This window comes from Epinephelus fuscoguttatus, linkage group LG8, assembly GCF_011397635.1.
Source record: "Epinephelus fuscoguttatus linkage group LG8, E.fuscoguttatus.final_Chr_v1".
NCBI lineage: Eukaryota > Metazoa > Chordata > Actinopteri > Perciformes > Serranidae > Epinephelus > Epinephelus fuscoguttatus.
The window spans coordinates 21,715,918-21,733,936 of record NC_064759.1 but is presented as its reverse complement, the minus strand read 5'-3'; the positions used below and the strand labels follow the sequence as shown (position 1 = coordinate 21,733,936).

The window sequence follows — 18,019 nt, the reverse complement described above, 5'->3', positions numbered from 1 at the left end:
AACAAAATTAAAAAAAGCCCTGAGTTTGGATATCTATCCCTAATTCGGGGAGCCTCATGTGACCACAATCAAACGCTGCCACAGCATATCTCACATTAAATGGTGCAAATCAACATCTTGTCCCACTTCAGTGTTTTATTCTCACTTTAAACAACATGCAGCGAGTCAGATGTGGGACACAAACTGAAGCAAAGCAGGGCATCAAAAATTAAAAAAGACAATGCTTCTTCACAAAGTGGCTCCTGAAATGTACCGCGGAAGATTATAACTTTGTAAATAGCAATTCATCAGAAGCAATGATAGTAAGAAGGCTAGAAATACCAATCATTCATGAAAGCCCTACATAGCCTGGGACTGAGCTACATTGCTGCTAACTCCATTGTTAACTATTTGCCTCCAAGAACACTGTGATCAACTGTTGCTGGTTTATTGGAGGTTCCAGCAACAGCCAGAAGAAGATCAAGGATGCAGCCTTTGTCAATTTCCCGCCAAAGCTACGTAACACACTACCTGAGGAGAAGAAAGCTAAAAACATATCTGTTCACTTTAGCCTTTAACTAGCTCTGACTTCCTGATACAGGTCTGAAGCTCTTTCTTTGTACACATTTACTTTCCATTTTACGCTTCATGCTGCTGCAACTCTTTTAAAATCTTACTTGATTTTATGAATCAGTTAATACATGTTTTAAATGTCATTTATATTGAATTGCTTTGTCTTTTTTTATGTCCATTATGTCTACTTTCATGTGCTTCAGTGCTTATACTACGCTTATACAACTATGCGCTGCTTTTCTTGTATAAAAGGTGCTATATAAATAAAGTTTATTATCATTATTATTATCAGCATCTGACCATTTGCTGCTCTCCTCAGCTTTATATCATTAAGTGTCTTTTTGTTTTGCACTGCTGGTCGCACTAAAGATGCAACTCAAAGACTTGAAGCTTTGGGACACTGTGATGGGAGATTATCAGAGGAAAAGTGATACACTGACTCAAAAATGAAAAGCCATTTCACGGTTTTATGCATACTGGCTAAGTGTCATGGATTACTGGGAAACTGGGAGAGCCATTATTGATGTTATTAGTAACATCAGCTATGAAAAAGGCCTCATTAGCTGCAGTGCTACTCAAATGCACTGAGCATCACTGAAAGGTGTGAGAAAGTTCCTTAAAGCCTTATGTACATCTACCTGTAGGCTTTAATTAGGCTTTTAACGTTAGAAAATGTCAGATAGAAAAAGCAAATGCATAAATTCATTTACACTGTGAGAAAATCTCTTGGGGCACTGATTAAAGCCCCATCCTGCTACGTGTGCAACTCCTGGCGTTAGCACCAGTTCAACCGCACTGACGAGAGATTCCTCAGGCCTGAGTAAATCTATGGTAACTGTGATGCAAGAAAAGAGTGATCCATTAATGTCAGCCTGGGATGCAGGGCTCAGACACAGATTTGTCCAAGGCCAGTCAAAACAAGGTGAGTGTGTGTGTGTGTGACACAGACAACAACTACAGGCAGAACTCCCCTGACTGGAAACCCTACCGACCCAAGGCAATCTCTCCTCACAATCCACCCTGAACCTACACTCCCACCCACTGTGTTTACCCTGCGTGCTGATGGAAGGATAAAAGCGAAGATATCTCAGGGTCATTGCAAACAAAGGGGGAATTTATGTAAGCCAGAGTTATTGTCATGGGATAGGAGTTTGACAGGGGAGCAGCAGTTTAGCTCGGAGAAAGTTACAGTGATGAATCCACAGATAAGGAGTGAATAATGTTTATTATTCAGGTCTGTGCAGGCTAAAAAATAGGCAAACAGTGAATGTGAATCAATGTGCAGTCACAGCAGAAGTTTCAAACATGCAGGTAGTTTTGCTTTGTGAACGCAGTCTACATCAGGAAGCTGCATTAATTCCTCTTTTGTTGTGGGTGCACAGGGATTAAAAGTAGATGTTGGTGTAGTCTGCGGCAGACAGGGACTCCTAACTTTCCCAAGTCAGTGACACATACTGAAACATTTTGTCTGTGTGGGACTTTACAACAGGAACTACACGAGCTTTGTGTGAGTTATGTGAAGGTTTCTGCTGACATGGTAAAAAGAACACAGGAATTAAAGCAAACAGTGTGTCTTACCTGGAAAACGTGCTCCAACTTAAACAGCAACAGTTGTGTCTCCTCCGGTGTGTAACATAGTGGTAGAGCCGGGTGAAATTAAATAGAGGGCTAAAAAAAAAACAAGCGAAACGTCACTTCGGCAAACTTTTAAAGCGCTTTCACTTTCACACACACTCCAGCACCGAGTTAAGTTCCTCCGAGCTCACCGACTGTTTGCTGTGAACTCACACACACGTTATTTCTCCGCTGGGTTGTTTTATGTCCACCTGGTGTGAGTGAATTCCTCCCCGGGAGGAAAGTGACGGCGCGGTGCTTGTGTCGGCGTCAACAGGTGAGACTGGACTGAGCGCACGCGGAGCAGGGCGACGACGGAGGCGGGGGCCGATTATTAACAGTGTTTGATGTTGGAGGCGTCAATGAAAGAAAATACCGTGTCCACGTTGAGTAAACGCAAACTTCACTTCACCGCCGGTTCCTGCGCTGTACAAACAGCCACAGTCCCGTTCAAGTCCTGCACCGAAATGGGACTTCTATTCTGGGAACTGACAGGGCTTTCTCATTGTGGAGTGGCTCAGCTAAAGAGGCATCCAGGCACACTGCCAGTGCGCTGTGGAGTAAAAGGCCACTTAAATACTTTTCATGACAAGCTCCCATGGGAATGCTTTAATATCATAGCGATGTAGTGGGAGACTGAACTTATAGGTCAGAGTAGACCAGGAGAACTCGAGGTCAGTGCCATTACTTTTAATGTTTTCACATGTTAAGACAACAAAAGTCAGTTGGTACAATCCTAAACTGTCAGTGACCACACATAGGTGAAGAATCCCATCACATGGCTTTAGGGTGTTTCACACATAGACCTTTTTAAACACACCAAACTCAGTCCTCTTAGGACGCATTCACACTGGCGCTATTTGGTCCGCTTTAAACGAACCCTGGTCCGCTTCCACGGATAGTTGGGTTCGTTTGGAGTGGTGTGAACGCTCATTCGAACCCTAGTCCGCTTGAAAACTGGGGGTCTCAGTTCACTTGCAAGTGATCCCTGGTGCGGTTCGCTTACAGTCGGAAATGCAAACGGACTATCCAGCTTACCAAAGACAGGAAGTGATCCAAAGTGAGGAAGTGACGTAAAGCACAGTGCATTCTGGGTAGAAGAAAAAAAACAAAGCCAACAGCGTGAACTGGGAGAAGCAGAGGTAAAAAAAAATAATAATAAAAAAAAAAAAGAAGAAAAAATTGGAAAAGGTCTCGTGGTGACCAAGCCGACTGCAGGAGATGGGTTTCCGTTTTTGGTCCTGGCCAATCCATGAGCTGGGTTTTCTCCTTCCTCATGCTTTTTTTTTCTTCCTGGTCAGTGGTCGTTTCTGGCAATACCGCTCCCAAACGAGCAGCTGTTGCAACTGCGTGATGTTGTCCAGGCGGTTTGGTTCTTTTTTTTTTACTTTGACCTGACCCTGCAGTGTGGTTATTAAGCCCCTCGTTTTCAGATGAACTTAAAATTGGAGGAAAGCCTTCATGTTTCTCTGTGCTGTAGACTGTTGCTATTTGATGTATTCTGCATTCCACATTTGAAGACGTGCAGTATCTTCCATGGACCAAACCATTCCTGGTCCTGCGTCCTTGCAGGCATTTCAGGCCGATGTGGTGTCAACTGTTTTTTCAGGCGTCAAAGTGCAATAGCATGATATTTAGAGGGCCACCTTGGGAGGTGGTCTGAGTTCGGTTCACTTTAGAGGGGGCTGAGTCCTCTTCGAGTCTTCACATATGCGCAAAAAATGTTGAATCACTAAGTCTACACAGGGATTGGGTGCTCGTCTACGGAGTTCGCCGTGTCGCACCACTATGTTTCTACAATAGCACAGAACAAGACTGGCCCTAATTAGAGCCAGTTTGGGGTCTGTCAATTCTGTGTTACTGTAGAAACTACCAGCAAGCTACTGCACAATGTAGTTAAACTACGGGTTTAATGACATGTAGTTCACTAGTCCTCAACACTGAAAGTCCTTGGAGACTTTCCAGACCTGTTTCATACGTCCTAGGGAGAAACCCTGAGGGTCTGAACACTCCCTCTGAAGGTGCTATATGTTTGGATCTTTCTTGTGACAAACTCAATGTGAATGTTTAGAATTTCTTGTTTTTCAGGTCTTTAAGTTGTTCTGCTCTGCATTGTGAAATATACAAAGCATCTGCACAGAGGTTCTGGCTTAGAGCCCCTCGGCATGTGCCAGAGGAGAATGTAAAGTAAAGTAAAATCAGTGTTAACACTTGTGGCTCAGTTATCAGCATGTGTTTCTGATACTACCACTGGAGAGTGCCAACGTTGGAGATTTTCAAATCCTACACACAAACCCCCGACAGGTGTTTTCAGTTATTCTGGCTGATTACATGTTTGCACAGGTTGTAGGTGGGGGGATCTACACCTCCGAGAAGAGGCCACGTCCACAATCATTCCCTCATGCACTCATTCACCACTCCTTCTATGATAACCACTGAGTAGTTTACTCTACAATGGGCACTTAAATTAGATTTCTAACACTTATGAATCAGTGTCATTTTGTGTCATTAGTGCAGCTGCAGAGTTGCACAAGAGTGATTTTCACATTTATAAACTGTGGTGCATTGCATTGTGGGAGTGTTAGCAGAAGGTCTTTCCTTCTGTCATGCGAGTTTGTTAGGATGCTATACAGTGGATACATTTACACACTGAGAATTTGGGCACTGAAATAAAATGGATGAGGAGTTTGTTTCGGACACAGCCAAGGTCTCATCAGACAAAACAATAAAATTAGAGAATCAGAGAAAATCAGGCTTTCTTTAAAAAAACTTTAATATGTGAGAAAATATGTGTGTTGCTTCTTGGTGTGCAAACAGGGAATTCAATTGAAAATGAGAGGGCAGAGACTAAAGCATCTTTCTAAATGTGAGGAAAGGGATGTTTCAGCCCATTTTCCGGTTGGGAACCACTGCAACAGAGATTAAAAAAAATATGATAAAGTGCTGCTATAGAACACAACAAACTCACCAACAGTCATGGCAGAATATTGTAGTGGCAAAAACATACAATTAGATATTCGACAACCATCAAGGCAATGTGGCTATTAGAAATCCCATGACCTGGATGACTGAGACTACCTTATGTACCTATGTGAGTAACAGTGTAAGTCCTTACAGCAGCCTTACAGTGATCCCAGTAGAGATTAAAATACCGTAAAGTATTAGACAGTTACTGTGTTTACCACCTAGTACCACAGCAATGTGAATTCCTGTTAGTAATAGTCTGAATTTCTTAATGACATTATAGGAGATAAAAACAATTTAAACAAGACGACTCTGGGCTGAATACTGAGTATAGAGGTACACTTATATACCCTATAGAGTATTTTCTTTAGGGTCTGTTGGGCAGGATCTACACTTCACTGTGAGGGCTTTATCACCCTGACTGGCCTCTTTACAGCTCTTTCTGAATGAGCTGATAGTGTAATAGATTCTCTCCTGTGACATGTGGACGGTGTGAGAGAGAATGGGCAGCAGGTTCATGGTGGCACAGTTTAAGTGGGCTGAGGGAGAGACTGAAAGGGGGCTGGCAGATGGGTGACACAGAGTGGGTGAAAGAACAGCTGGCACCTTCGCTTCCCAGCAGCAAAACAGGACCGAGAGAATGGGACCATTTTACGTAGAAAGCACCGTGTCTCTGAAGCAACATATCTTCAGCTTGACGGTGACAACGGTCACACACACCTCCTGTTTTGAATAAAAAGACAATGCAGTTGTCTGTCGGCGGGGACGCAAGGTGAGGCAGAGGCTGTCTAAATCATGTTGTTTGTCTCAAGTGCTGACAGAGACAGCTGGTAGATGGTGTGTACGAGTGCGTGTGTGTGTTGACAGTATTAACTTGCATGTGACCAGCCAACACCCACCGACAGATAACCTTTTCTCCAGCCGACACTTTCTTTTATTCTTAAACAAGTCTGTCTTTAAAGCCAAGTTGCTGTGCCTCTTTTGAGGATTCTGAAACCTTGCAGGCATCTCACGGACAAAACATAAAAGATGTTCATGTAATGACCCACCCAAATAACAATAACAAGTGCAGCTGAAAGGAACTGGATCCAATTAAATACATCGGGCTCATGTACTGTGTGCACTGATCCAAGCCTTCTCTCCTGACACCAATACGTCAACTCTGCAGATACCAGATACTGATCTAGTGACAGTGCTCTTTCCGAAATTTAAAATCTGCATACCTCACTGTGTAAAAGTCATTAGAATGATTTTTATGTTTTGAAACATAAGAGATTGCTGCTCTAAAAACTGTGATAATAGAGGGTTTGTATTTAATGTGGATTGGTTCTATCATGGCAGACGGAGCTGTCAGTATCACTGCAGTGCAGCGTGTCAGATCGACACACCCTTGTTTATTAGTTAACAATCAGTCCATTTCTATGATGGTGGATCCTCCCTAACTATTAAAATGGACATAGAATGCACAATTCAGTTGTCTGGTAATGTTCTTCTAAGATAATCTACATGTATTCTTGAGTTTCTTAACCCTTTCATGCATGAATTATTACTGCCTCAGTCATGAGTGTTTCTATCGCTCTTAAGGCATGACAAAAATTGTGAAATGCATTTTTCAAGGAGTTTTTCCACATCCACTCAGTGGGACAGCATGTGTTTAAGTCTTCAATTTACCACACACCTTCCCTGTTGAACTATATAATTCTTTCAATGAACATTTTCTGCAAAAATAACAAAAAACTGAACATTACATTCTCATAAATCAATTGATTTACAGCCAAAAAGTCACTGCAGATGAGGTGTTTTCAAGAACAACAAAGTTGCAGTAATAGTTTTTATTGCAGTTGAAATATAGCCAGCGATGCATGATGCCTAGGTTAGTGGACAGATGATTAATTGTAATTTCCTCACAACATAAAGTCAGCACTTAGAAAATTTATCAGCCGTATTACTCCTTGTTAGTTGATGTTACCAGATTTTATTAACCTGCCAGGGGCTCCTATTATAAAAGGATGGGCAAGATATTATTGAGCTGCACGACGTTTCTAGCTTTCCGTCAGCCATCTTGGTTTCAATCAATCTCAAGTTCATTGCCCCCTAAGTGTGGTTCGTTTAGGCAGTTGTGAACACAGCAATCACACTCAGGTGCACACCAAAACAACTGGACCGAGACCTTCTTGAAGAGTCCGATTACAAACAAACTCTGGTGCGGTTTGTTTGTGGTGAGAACGTGTTCCGACCTCGATCCGAACCAAAAAATCAACCTGCGTAGTTGTCCCTCCATTATGACATTAGAAAGTGTCGCATTTATCTTGCAAGTGTACTCTTCTTCTACGTTTTGTTTACTTCCTGGATTTTTCCCACATGGTAATTCTGACCAATCAAGAGCAGCTTTGTCACACAAGGCATTTTACCTGGTCCGCTTGTAAATGCTGCCGTGAGAACACGAACACTAACAAAATGAATCCCTGATTCAGACTAAAGCAAGTCAGCTCTGGGTCTGAAACACCCTTGCATGCAACTACAGTATCAAAACCTATGCATATACAAGCAAATGGCTTTTAAATAGCTGTCCACTGTAGTGACCAAGATACGTGAAAGGGTTGCATGGTACTGTAGGTTATGGTAATATAAGAGTTCTCAGTCCATTCGGTAGAATTTAATGAGTTGCTGTGAAACATTTAAAGTTTCACTGTAATGGTCTTAGAAGTATGTTGAGGACATTTATAGGTGCGTTTCCCTAAGCTACAAACAGCATGCAGGTGAAGTTAGGACCTTATAAAGAGGTAGCAACCAGGTACAGTAGTAGCATGCAGCTAAGAGGAAGCTATGAAAATCATGAACACAGCACCAAAATAAACGCAAATATAGAAAACACCAAGCAGACGGTACTTGTTGAAAATGAGAGTGAATCTGAGGTTGGCTTTCACTTTTGCTGGCGGGCACCAAAGGAGAGGAAGGGCATGTTTCCTGTTGGACAGGTAGGTGCCTTTTCCATCGCAGCAAATTTTAAGCTCAAAGCAGTGTACGTACAAACATTGTAGGGAGAGGCCGAGTTTGAATGCTGTGTTTACAAGCAGTAGCCAACAATGCTTGCACAGTATACCTTTAAAGGCTTACTCCATAAAGGTGTGGGATTCAGTTAATATAGGGAAAAAAGAATGGTCAGAATCTTGACAGCAGAGGCAGAAATATCCTGGGTCGAATTGTTTTCACATGGTGAGGGTATTCCCCGAGACAAAATAGTGTGCATTATCAGTCCAGCGCTCCTTTTAATCCTGGCGAGAGTAAAAAGCTGCAGGGGAATAGTTAGATTCACTTAAAAACAGTTCAACAGAAATATTTTGACACTGGCTCTTGAAAGCTTGTGATCGGTCCAGCACCATCATACAGCATACTATCACATGAGCGCATTTCTCCGGCAGAGGCATGTGGCTGAGTCACAGGCCGACACTCCCAAACAAACCTGTCTTACTGGCTGGTGAGCTGTTAAACGCACGCTGAGAGCAGCACGCAGAGAACATCTGGACACCCAGAAGCAGACTTCACTGTGTCGAAACTTGGCGATGATGCTCCTCTTCATATCGTACTGAGATAATAAAACACATTTCAATAGACACCCTTGTCTATTAGACATCGAAACGAGAACACAAATGCACCGCAGTGGCATGTTGTCAATGGAAACTTGGCTCTCAGATTCTGGATGCAAATAAGCGTAGTTTCATTTTCCTGCTATGCAAAAAGGCTGTGGCTGGCAGCAGACTGAGTGGTGTGTGTGTGTGTGTGTGTGTGTGTGTGTGTGTGTGTGTGTGTGAGGCCTTGGCTAAAGCAGTCCGGAATCACTGGAAAGGCCATGTGGAAGAACTCAATTGTCCCAGTTAAGCATTCATGAATACTAAACCAAACCTTGAATGGAACATTCCTATCTGAGCTCTCCTGCTCGTAAATTTCCTCCTCGATTCATAATAACAACACGTCCAAATAGAGTCAGCCATATTTAAATTTAATGAAAATACAAAAAAATATATATTAATAGTGGTCTTTCTTCATAAGCAGATCTTTAGCATTCCTTTCTAACAGTTAAAATAAAACTGATATCATTTTCATTTTTAGCATCATCACAGTTATGTCAGCAGCTTCACTCCACATGGCAGCAGCTATTCAAATATGCATCTTTACATTTACGTAAATACACACATTAAAGCACTTAATGACAGAGTTTGTTTAATTCAGCTCAGATACAAACGTGTAAATATTAATTACTTTGCTATATGCAAAAACCAAAATGCCTTGTACAGTATGTGTACACATACCTGGCCAATAAGGTTGATTGTGATTATATGAATTCTTGATTTGATTAAAATCCTCCTTTTCGCTGGACATTCAGACTTCATGTACTCCACAAACCAGATTGGCAGGCACTGAAATATCTGCAAAGGTAGAAGAGAGGTTACAGAAATATATATATGGTCACAAGCATATCAATGTTCTATGTGCGAGTCTGGGAAGAATTAGACTTATGTTTACTAGGTTGGACTGCAGAAAAAAAATACTTTCAGTACCAATTTTGTGAGGCTTGGGGAGATTCAGGTTGTTCATGATGTTCACAAACTCCTCCAGGCTCTTGGTCAAGCGTGGGTTAAACCTGCGCTCCTCACCGACTGTAGACACCATCTGACCTGACACGCAAAGACAGATTCCGATAGATATGATGTCATCTGTGGTTGATGTGGTGTGATATTTACCAAATGTTGAACCTCACTGATCAATCAAATGAAAATATAACATTCTGTAAGTGCAAAGACATCACAGCCTGTAAATACCTAAGCAGATATATACAGACATATCAGCCCACTCACTTCTATCAGATATCATCTTAAAATCAGTATGCATCAAATATAATTTCTGACTGATATTTGACAGATTGAGGAAGGGCATTTTTCTTATCTTATCATTTTAGTATCAAATTAGCAACAAGTACATTTGACCACAATTTTTGAGGTACTTCTCACTTACTTAAATATTTTGCATTTATTGCTATTTTAAGGGATATATTACATTAAGCAGAAACAAAGTAATATAACGCATTACTAATAGGGTTTTGAGGAATGTTACTACATTTACTATTTCACGTAACGTGTTACCACCCAAAATTAAGTGTTTAGAAATTTATATTTTCAATCATCAATGATATGCCACTTCCACCAGTGTGCCACCACAAAAAATATCCTCTGAAGGTTTGCGTGTCTCGTTATGAAATTTTAGGCTGCATTCTAGTGGGGTGCCAATGATCAGCACATCTGGGTGATACAACATCTGAACATATCCCGTTCTGCTTTTGTGTCTAAAGGCTGCTAGAAGGCAGAGGGGAGGATGAGCTGTTTTTTTCCCCTTGTCCTGGTGATCGGCACATCTGGGTGATGCTGTCAGCTGTGCGTTAGCATGTTGGATGTTTTCCCATTTACATCCCCCTTTTAAACAACTCTCTGCAGTGCTGTTGTAGCTGGTCGACTCACAGCGAACCCACAGTTGGGTCTTACAATTCCACTGTTTCTTCTGCGCTCGTCATAGTGACTCACTCGTACGGCAATCCACTCATTGTGTTAACCTCAGCATTTATCTATTGTATTTCATATGACAGACATGCAAATTTTAAACCCTAAACTGAAGTCTTGACATCCTCTGCTGTTTTTATCAGTTTCTTATTGAGAGCTTCCTGTGGTTTTCATGTATCTGCTGGTTTCACAGCCTCACACTGAAAGACACAAACAGTCTCAGTAGCTTTATTAAGATCTGCTCTAAGGTCAAAGGAGTGACACAAAGGTACTTGTTCTGTTTTTCAACAAGCCCTTCATAAAGCAACAAGTATTTTAGCCTCTTCTGGACATGTTCAAACTCCTGCAGGTGAATTTTCCCTGTTGCCGTCAGGGCATTGTTACATTATAACCTGCTTGTAAGACTAATCACTATTTGAAATATTTACTTCCCTCTACGATTCGTCTCTTTAATTCTCTATAAATGTTTTTGTTATTGATTTTAATTATTTTAGCGATGATAAAACTATTGACTTTTTTTCTATTTATATATTCCTCTATTACACTGAACTCCTCAGCATATTTTTATTTCAATAAATACTCATCTTTATGTGTCTACATGGTACTGTATATTATGGCACGTGTGCAAGGCAAGCTTTTCAAACAAATTGCCCCTAGTGGGATTAGTAAGTTGCCTGAATCTGAATCCCTATCTCATAATTTATCAGACTTTGATCTTTTGTCTGCCTGCCTATTCCTGTGTCCAAGGTTTATTTAAAAAAGTCTTGACTGTACTATATCATCACACCATTGTTAATATAAGAGGGTGGTTTTGCTTAAAAAACCACTGCAGATGAATGCATGAATGGGCCTTACATGTGCTCTGGAGGAGAACCCTCATTTGGCTGTACAATGTCTCCCACCACTGGATTTATTATGAATTGCAATAAAGTGGAGCTGTCTGTGCTTTGTTTACTGTGAAACAACATGACCCTCTTCCATTTTATAATGCCCTAATATATTAACATAGGTTAGGCCCCCTGGAATAACCTTAAGTTGTTAAAATTATCTTCACCTTTTCCAGCTGCAACATTAATGCTATGTACGTAGTAATGCAATAATATATAGTTCTGCAATGGGCCATTCTGCATAATGGCTACTTTTACTTCTGATACTTTTAAGTAAAGTTTGAGGGTCATTGTTTTGTGCTTTTACGTTTGTAAGATTTTGAACACAGGACTTTCAGTTGTAACAAAGTGTTTTTACACTGTAGTATTGCTTTTTTGTTACTCAAATGAAAGATCAGAATACTTCTTCTTTTCTACACAAAAGGTGAAGTATTAATCATGAGAGGCATGTTGGAGAAGCTTAACTTGTTCGCGCTTGCATTTGTATAAACACACTCTAGTAACAACACGTGTATCACATCAGTATTGGCTGCTATGGGAGGGAATATACTGGCAACAGCTTTTCAACACTGTGCTGGTGCTTCACATTTCTTTCTTTTGTGTAACCAGTTTTTAAATTTTACACCAGTGACTCCATAAGACATTGAGATTTGTGGGTTCTCAGCCAACCTTTGTAGTCATGCGCTGGGTAGACAAGGCACTGGTCTGGCAGAGTGAAGATCTTCGCATGGACTGACTTATAGAGCTTCTTGGCGCAGCCTGAATGAAAGAGACAACATGTGGCAAAGATCAGACAATCCCAAAGACATAAAAGATGCAATACTGCCCTCTTGTGTTCCTCTAGCTAAATTACAAAAATAAATGCTTCCTTTTCCAGCCAGTGTGTCAGGAGAAATGAATAAAGTATTTTATCAGGACAAAGTAAAAGTATGTCTACCCTGCTGGAAGTCTGTCCTGCCGCAGCCTCTGATGAGTAGAGCGTCCCCAGTGAAAACCATGCTCTGATCCTCTGTGATCAGCGCCACACACCCATCAGTGTGTCCCGGTGTCTCTCTCACTGTCAGATACTACAAGGGAGGCATGTAAAGAATATTTTATCAAGCAGCCAGAAAAAGTTTGAGTTCTTTACAGAGCAACAGATGATGCAGATCCAAAATACAATGTCCAGAATAGTGATATGTCCATATACATTACCAAGCTAAAGAAGAGCACAATCAAGATACAAGATGCTGAAAAGACTTTCAAAACTATACTGCAATCAGAAGTCAGTTTATTTTTTTCTAAAACGAGGGTTGTATGGATCAATTTTATGTGATGAAACAAGTCACATGTTCTTACATGTTTTCCATAGGTGATCTTGTCTCCCTCTTTCAGGTGTATGTCTGCAGCAGCACCACTGAATTTGGAGATTGCACTCTTCAGTCCAGCCAGTCTTTTCTTCATCAGCCCAGTGCTTGTGATGTGGTCTGCATGGCAGTGGGTGTTCACTATCAGAAAAAGGAAATAGTGTTTTACCACAGGCTTTGGAAATAATTCAAGAATATCATATTCAAGAGTTGGTGGTATAGTTTTGTGATTATATATAAGCCATTATATTAAATATTAATTTAATCTTGCATGCATTTTTGATATTCTGTTACATAAAGCAATGATGGAAAATATTCTTATTAATAGTGTGATGTTTATTCCAGCCAAATTGCCCAGTCCTGTGAGTCTTTTGACACAAGTAACCTGCTTTCTACAGTGTACAATTGTGTATGAGCCTGGCCTAACTGAGTTCAAAGTCTTGGAAAGAGTGAGGTTTCATATCAGAACACAGAATACAGATGTGACTTTATAATAACCTTTATATTTACCTTGCTCTTGGGCAAAGTTTTTCCCGTGCTTTGCAGAGTTAGCAAAATCATCTGATAAGCTTTCCCTGAAGTTCACTGTTCCAGTACAGGAGCTAAATTATCCTTAAGTCAACCTACACCTCATAGCTGACAGGATAATGTGCAGCAGACGTGTATGTAAATAAACAAAAAGGTTTGTATTGGACATTAAAGCGAATGGGACACTGATATTTAAACAGTGTCTACATTAATGGAATAGCACCAAATCCTTTCAGATACCTGCCACTTTTAGATCAAGCCCCAGTTCCTCTATTAGCTTCAGGTCCCTGTCAATGGTCTCCAGAACTGGATCAATGATGACTGCCTCCTTGGTCTCTGTGTCTGCCAGCAGGTAGGTGTAGGTGCTGCTCTCGCACTCAAACAGCTGAACAGATAAAAAAAAAAAAACAGGTGAGAGCACAGGAGTGACTCAGCAATAAAGGATTCACATCCTCCCTGTCATTCTCCACTAGTGTCTGCTTGCAAATGTGTGTGAAATTGCAAAAGAGAGAAAGAAAGCATGTAAAGATGTAACAGATAAGGATGTGGAGCTACTTGTTGCCAGTGCAAAATGTGTGCCTCTGAAGTATTTGGACAATTTGCAGTGTTAGGGATAAGTGTATATTTAGTGTTTGCAGCCAAGGGATTTTTCAATTTCAGCTCAAGGCCCCTTACTTGCTTGTCCTGGAGTTTTTAAAAGGACCACACAGTCCTCTTCATTGGACTCAGTTTGCTTAGCTGCCATAGAAATGTAGACAGTGAGATACAGCTAGCTGCAGAAAAAGTTTATTTTTTAAATTTTTCGTCAACTGCTGCTTCCGAGGTCAATAATAAACAATAAATAATCTGTCCTCTGCTGTAAGTATACATCAGGCTGGACAGGATGCATATGTCAACTGTAACGTTAGTGCCATCATGCTACAGCCATTACATACATACAGTACATAGTCTTCCGGGTTTACAACGTTATTGAAACAATACAGAGCAGACTGAGCGAAGTGAGGGGCATGTTTGGCTGATATTAATCACCACCACAATCCACAGATATGAATCTGATAACTTAGTTTGGCCAAATTTAAACAAATATCAACTTTGAATGTAACTTAACAGGAAGCTAGTTAAGCTAACGGCTAACGTTAGCTAACTCCGCCTAGCTTACTGTCAGCTCACGCGACGTTAAGATAACGTTAGCAGCCCAGCTATTTACAAACACTTCAAAAACATATCCGACCTGACACAACAACTTAAAGTGAATGGAAAAAGCACATATGTATATATATGAACCTACTTGTCTGAAGAGCGGTCCTCCGGCCAGCGCCATCCTGGAGCAGTACGACCTCCTGGTAGCTCGTATCGGATCAATGCCAGCACTGACACCGGGAAAGAGGCATCTGCTCTCGGCCGCAGCGTAACTTGAGCCCTCGGTGATTCCTCTGAGGCGAAGCGTGACAGCCAGAACCCGCTGGAGCGGTTTCACCCTGCTTATTACCGAGCACATTGTCGTTCGTCGATAATTTCCTGAAAGCTCTACCAGATAATTGTTTAAACGGGGACTAACGTTAATGTCCTGAGAGGCTGCTGGTGGGAGCCTGTCACAATGTGCAGCCGCGTTTAGCTCGGGTTTGTGCAAGATAATGTCAAATATCCTCCATGAAAGGGAGCCAGGGTTTCAAAGCCTCACGCTCACCTTGGATGAACTGAGACACAATAGTGGTGTTACAGTGTCAGTCGCTTTTACAGCGGCTGTTACTGTCATAGCAAATGTTTATTATTGAGCAACCAAACGTTCACTTCACCCAGTGCAGTCCAGCAGGTCAACTTGCTCCGCGCGCATCTCCTTCACCAGTCATTATCGATCATTACTGTGTGTTGTAGTGCACGAGCACCGCTCATGTACGCTCACAGACACGCACACAGTGTGTTGACTGTGGCGGAGGCCTACGTGACTGCTGACATATACTTTTATCAGAAGTCTCATATCACCCAAAATAAAGTAGGCTACAATCCAAAATAAAAGGAGCTGTCACCTGGCATGCAAAACACACCTGAACATTTGTATAAATGATATATTTATATTTATCAAAAGCATTGTTATTGCCTACATATTGACCTTGGACAGAATAATATTATACATCCATCAGCTGTCTGGCAGTAATGGTCTTAAGTTTAATAGTTAGTCTTAGAATATTTATTACTGGAATATTACCATGATCATTTATTATGTTAAGCTGCTCATATACTTTTACTGTATTTAGCTATCTTTGTATCCTGTGTATCTTCTGTTTTTGGCTTAAGACCTGAACTTTTGTTTGGTATGCATTTTTAATTTCTCGTAGCTATTTGGGATCAGTAGGGTCCAATAAGTATAAATAAAAAACTCAACAATGTCAACGATAATCAAGTTCCAATGTCCTCAAACCACACATTAATAAAGTACCAATGTCCTCAAACGAGTACTTCCTCATTAACAGTGTTTTAGCTTGTTACAGTCGCTAAGATTGGTCAAATTTGTTGCCAGATCAAACTATAAACATTATTAATCATAAATAAACAAGTTTCAACCATAAAATGTGATCAGGTTTTGGACCTTGTCCACTTTTGTGTCAAGATCGGCTGCAGACTAATTTGGCAAGGATGGCTGCCATCTTGTTTTTACATGGATAAGCGTATCCTCCTGAGACCCAAACTTTTGTTTGGTATGCATTTTCAATTTCTACTAGCCATTTGGGACCAGTAGGACCTGACAATTATAAAAACTAAACATTGTCAACAATAATTATTACCCAGTGTCCTCAACTGAGACAATAATAAAGACCCAATGTCTTCAAACGAGTACTTCCTAATTGATTGCGTCTTAGCTTGTTAATGTTGCTAAAATAGGCCAAATTTGTTGTCATATCAAACTGTAAACATTTCAAATAATAAATAAACTATTTTCAACCATAAAATGTGATCAGGTTTTGGACCTTGTCCACTTTTGTGTCGGGATCGGCTGCAGATGGACTTGGCAGAGATGGCCGCCATCTTGTTTTTAGATGGATCAGTGTATCCTCCCAAGACCTGAACTTCTGTTTGGTATACATTTTTAATTTCTCCTAGCCATCTGGGATCAGTAGGACCCAATAAGCATAAAAAAAATGAAACATTCTCAACGCTAATATCCAGTGTCCTCAAATGAGATGATAGTAAAAACCCAATGTCCTCAAACAAGTACTTCCTAATTAATAGTGTCTTAGCTTATTACTGTTGCTAAAATAGGCTTTGTTGTTGTATCAGACTATAGACATTATTAATTATAAATAAACACATTTCAACCATAAAATGTGATCAGATTTTGGATCTTGTCAGCTTTTGTGTCGTTATAAGCTGCAGACTAATTTGGCAAGGATGGCTGCCATCTTGTTTCTACATGGATTGGTGTATCCTCCTGAGACCCGAATGTTTGTTTGGTATACATTTTTACTTTTGTCCTAGCTATCTGGGATCAGTAGGACCCAATAACTATAAAAAACTGAAACATTCTCAATAATAATAAATACCTAGTGTCCCCAGACGAAATGACAATAAAGTCCCAATGTCTTCAAACGGGTACTAATTAACAGCGTCTCAGCTTGTTACTGTTGCTAAAATTGGTCAAACTTGTTGCCATATCAAACTATAAACATTATTAATCATAAATAAACAAGTTTAAACCATAAAAAGTTGATCAGGTTTTGGACCTTGTCCACTTTTGTGTTTCGATCGGCTTCAGACTGACTTGACAGAGATGGCTACCATCTTGTTTTTAGATGGATTAGTGTATTACGCTCTTACTACCACTGGATGGCACAAAAAGTGTCCTTGAATGAGGACAATGGGTCTAAGTTAAGTAGATTGAAGAAAAAGGTGCAGCAAACCCAAAATGTGATAGATACAGGGCCTCAGGAGGATATTAAAGTCAGTAGCCTATATTGAATCAACAAATCAAGTGTAAAGCATAGCAAAGAAGAAAAGGTATTTTGAAAAGCTGTTAGTGTTAAACTTATACTGGGTTTTTCTGAACAACACCCAATGTTGGGGAGCAGTTTACTACTTGTAGTTCAATTACTAGTTTAACTACAATTTGCAGTTGTTGGGTGGCAGTTTAAAAGAACAGTGTGTAGGACTGAGGGGCATTTAGGATTGCAGATTTCTACCAGCTGAAACTTTCTTCTAGTTAGGATTCCCACAGTGTTCATTGTTGAGGACGTTTCAAAGAGCCGAATTATCAGCAGAGGTCTCTTCCTCTCCAAAACAAATAGAGCAGGTGATTAAAACCAGTGAAAACACTGGATAAAGCAGTTTCAGATTAAAAATCGGTGTTTCTCCTACACTGTTCAGCATGTCAGAGACAGGCCGCCAGTCCAGCACCTGCTAACATGTGCTCAAGTATTTTCTCTTATAGCTTAAGCTCTAGACATTCAGGAGGTTTTTATCGGTAGCTTAATATAGTTAATATAGTAGCTGCAGAGGTCTCTTCCTCTCCAAAACAAATGGACCCAGTGAATTAAATTGGTAAAAACACTGAATAAAACAGTTTCTTTTTAAAAATCATCAC

General features: G+C 40.6%; 2 protein-coding genes across 2 annotated transcripts in view; both read right to left on the bottom strand.

The window, feature by feature from the left end:
* The window catches only part of phldb3 (pleckstrin homology-like domain, family B, member 3), a 39,735-nt gene extending 37,043 nt beyond the window's left edge, over positions 1-2,692 (bottom strand). Inside the window, exons 1-2 of the mRNA XM_049583951.1 lie at positions 2,319-2,692; positions 2,131-2,220 (exon numbers count right to left, since the gene is read on the bottom strand). The gene's annotated coding sequence lies outside the window, so the exon portion shown is untranslated. The remainder of the gene's footprint in view (positions 1-2,130; positions 2,221-2,318) is intronic.
* Positions 2,693-9,109: 6,417 nt separating this feature from the next.
* On the bottom strand, positions 9,110-15,311 carry ethe1 (ETHE1 persulfide dioxygenase). The gene is made up of 7 exons (XM_049583976.1): positions 14,732-15,311; positions 13,684-13,828; positions 12,908-13,056; positions 12,507-12,636; positions 12,239-12,328; positions 9,690-9,806; positions 9,110-9,557 (listed from the first exon to the last, which is right to left on the bottom strand). Exons 1-7 carry the CDS (start codon positions 14,939-14,941, stop codon positions 9,511-9,513), a joined length of 888 nt encoding a protein of 295 aa, XP_049439933.1. The 5' UTR covers positions 14,942-15,311; the 3' UTR covers positions 9,110-9,510.
* Positions 15,312-18,019: the final 2,708 nt, after the last annotated feature.

What these genes read in the sequence shown, in the direction of transcription:
- ethe1 (XM_049583976.1), bottom strand. Translation starts at nt 14,941, where the DNA reads ATGTGCTCGGTAATAAGCAGGGTGAAACCGCTCCAGCGGGTTCTGGCT. An exon ending in GCTTGATCTAAAAGTGGCAG is followed by an intron (nt 13,057 to 13,683) that starts GTATCTGAAAGG and finishes TTTTTCTGATAG; the next exon opens with TGAACACCCACTGCCATGCA. An exon ending in AGATCACCTATGGAAAACAT is followed by an intron (nt 12,637 to 12,907) that starts GTAAGAACATGT and finishes CCTCCCTTGTAG; the next exon opens with TATCTGACAGTGAGAGAGAC.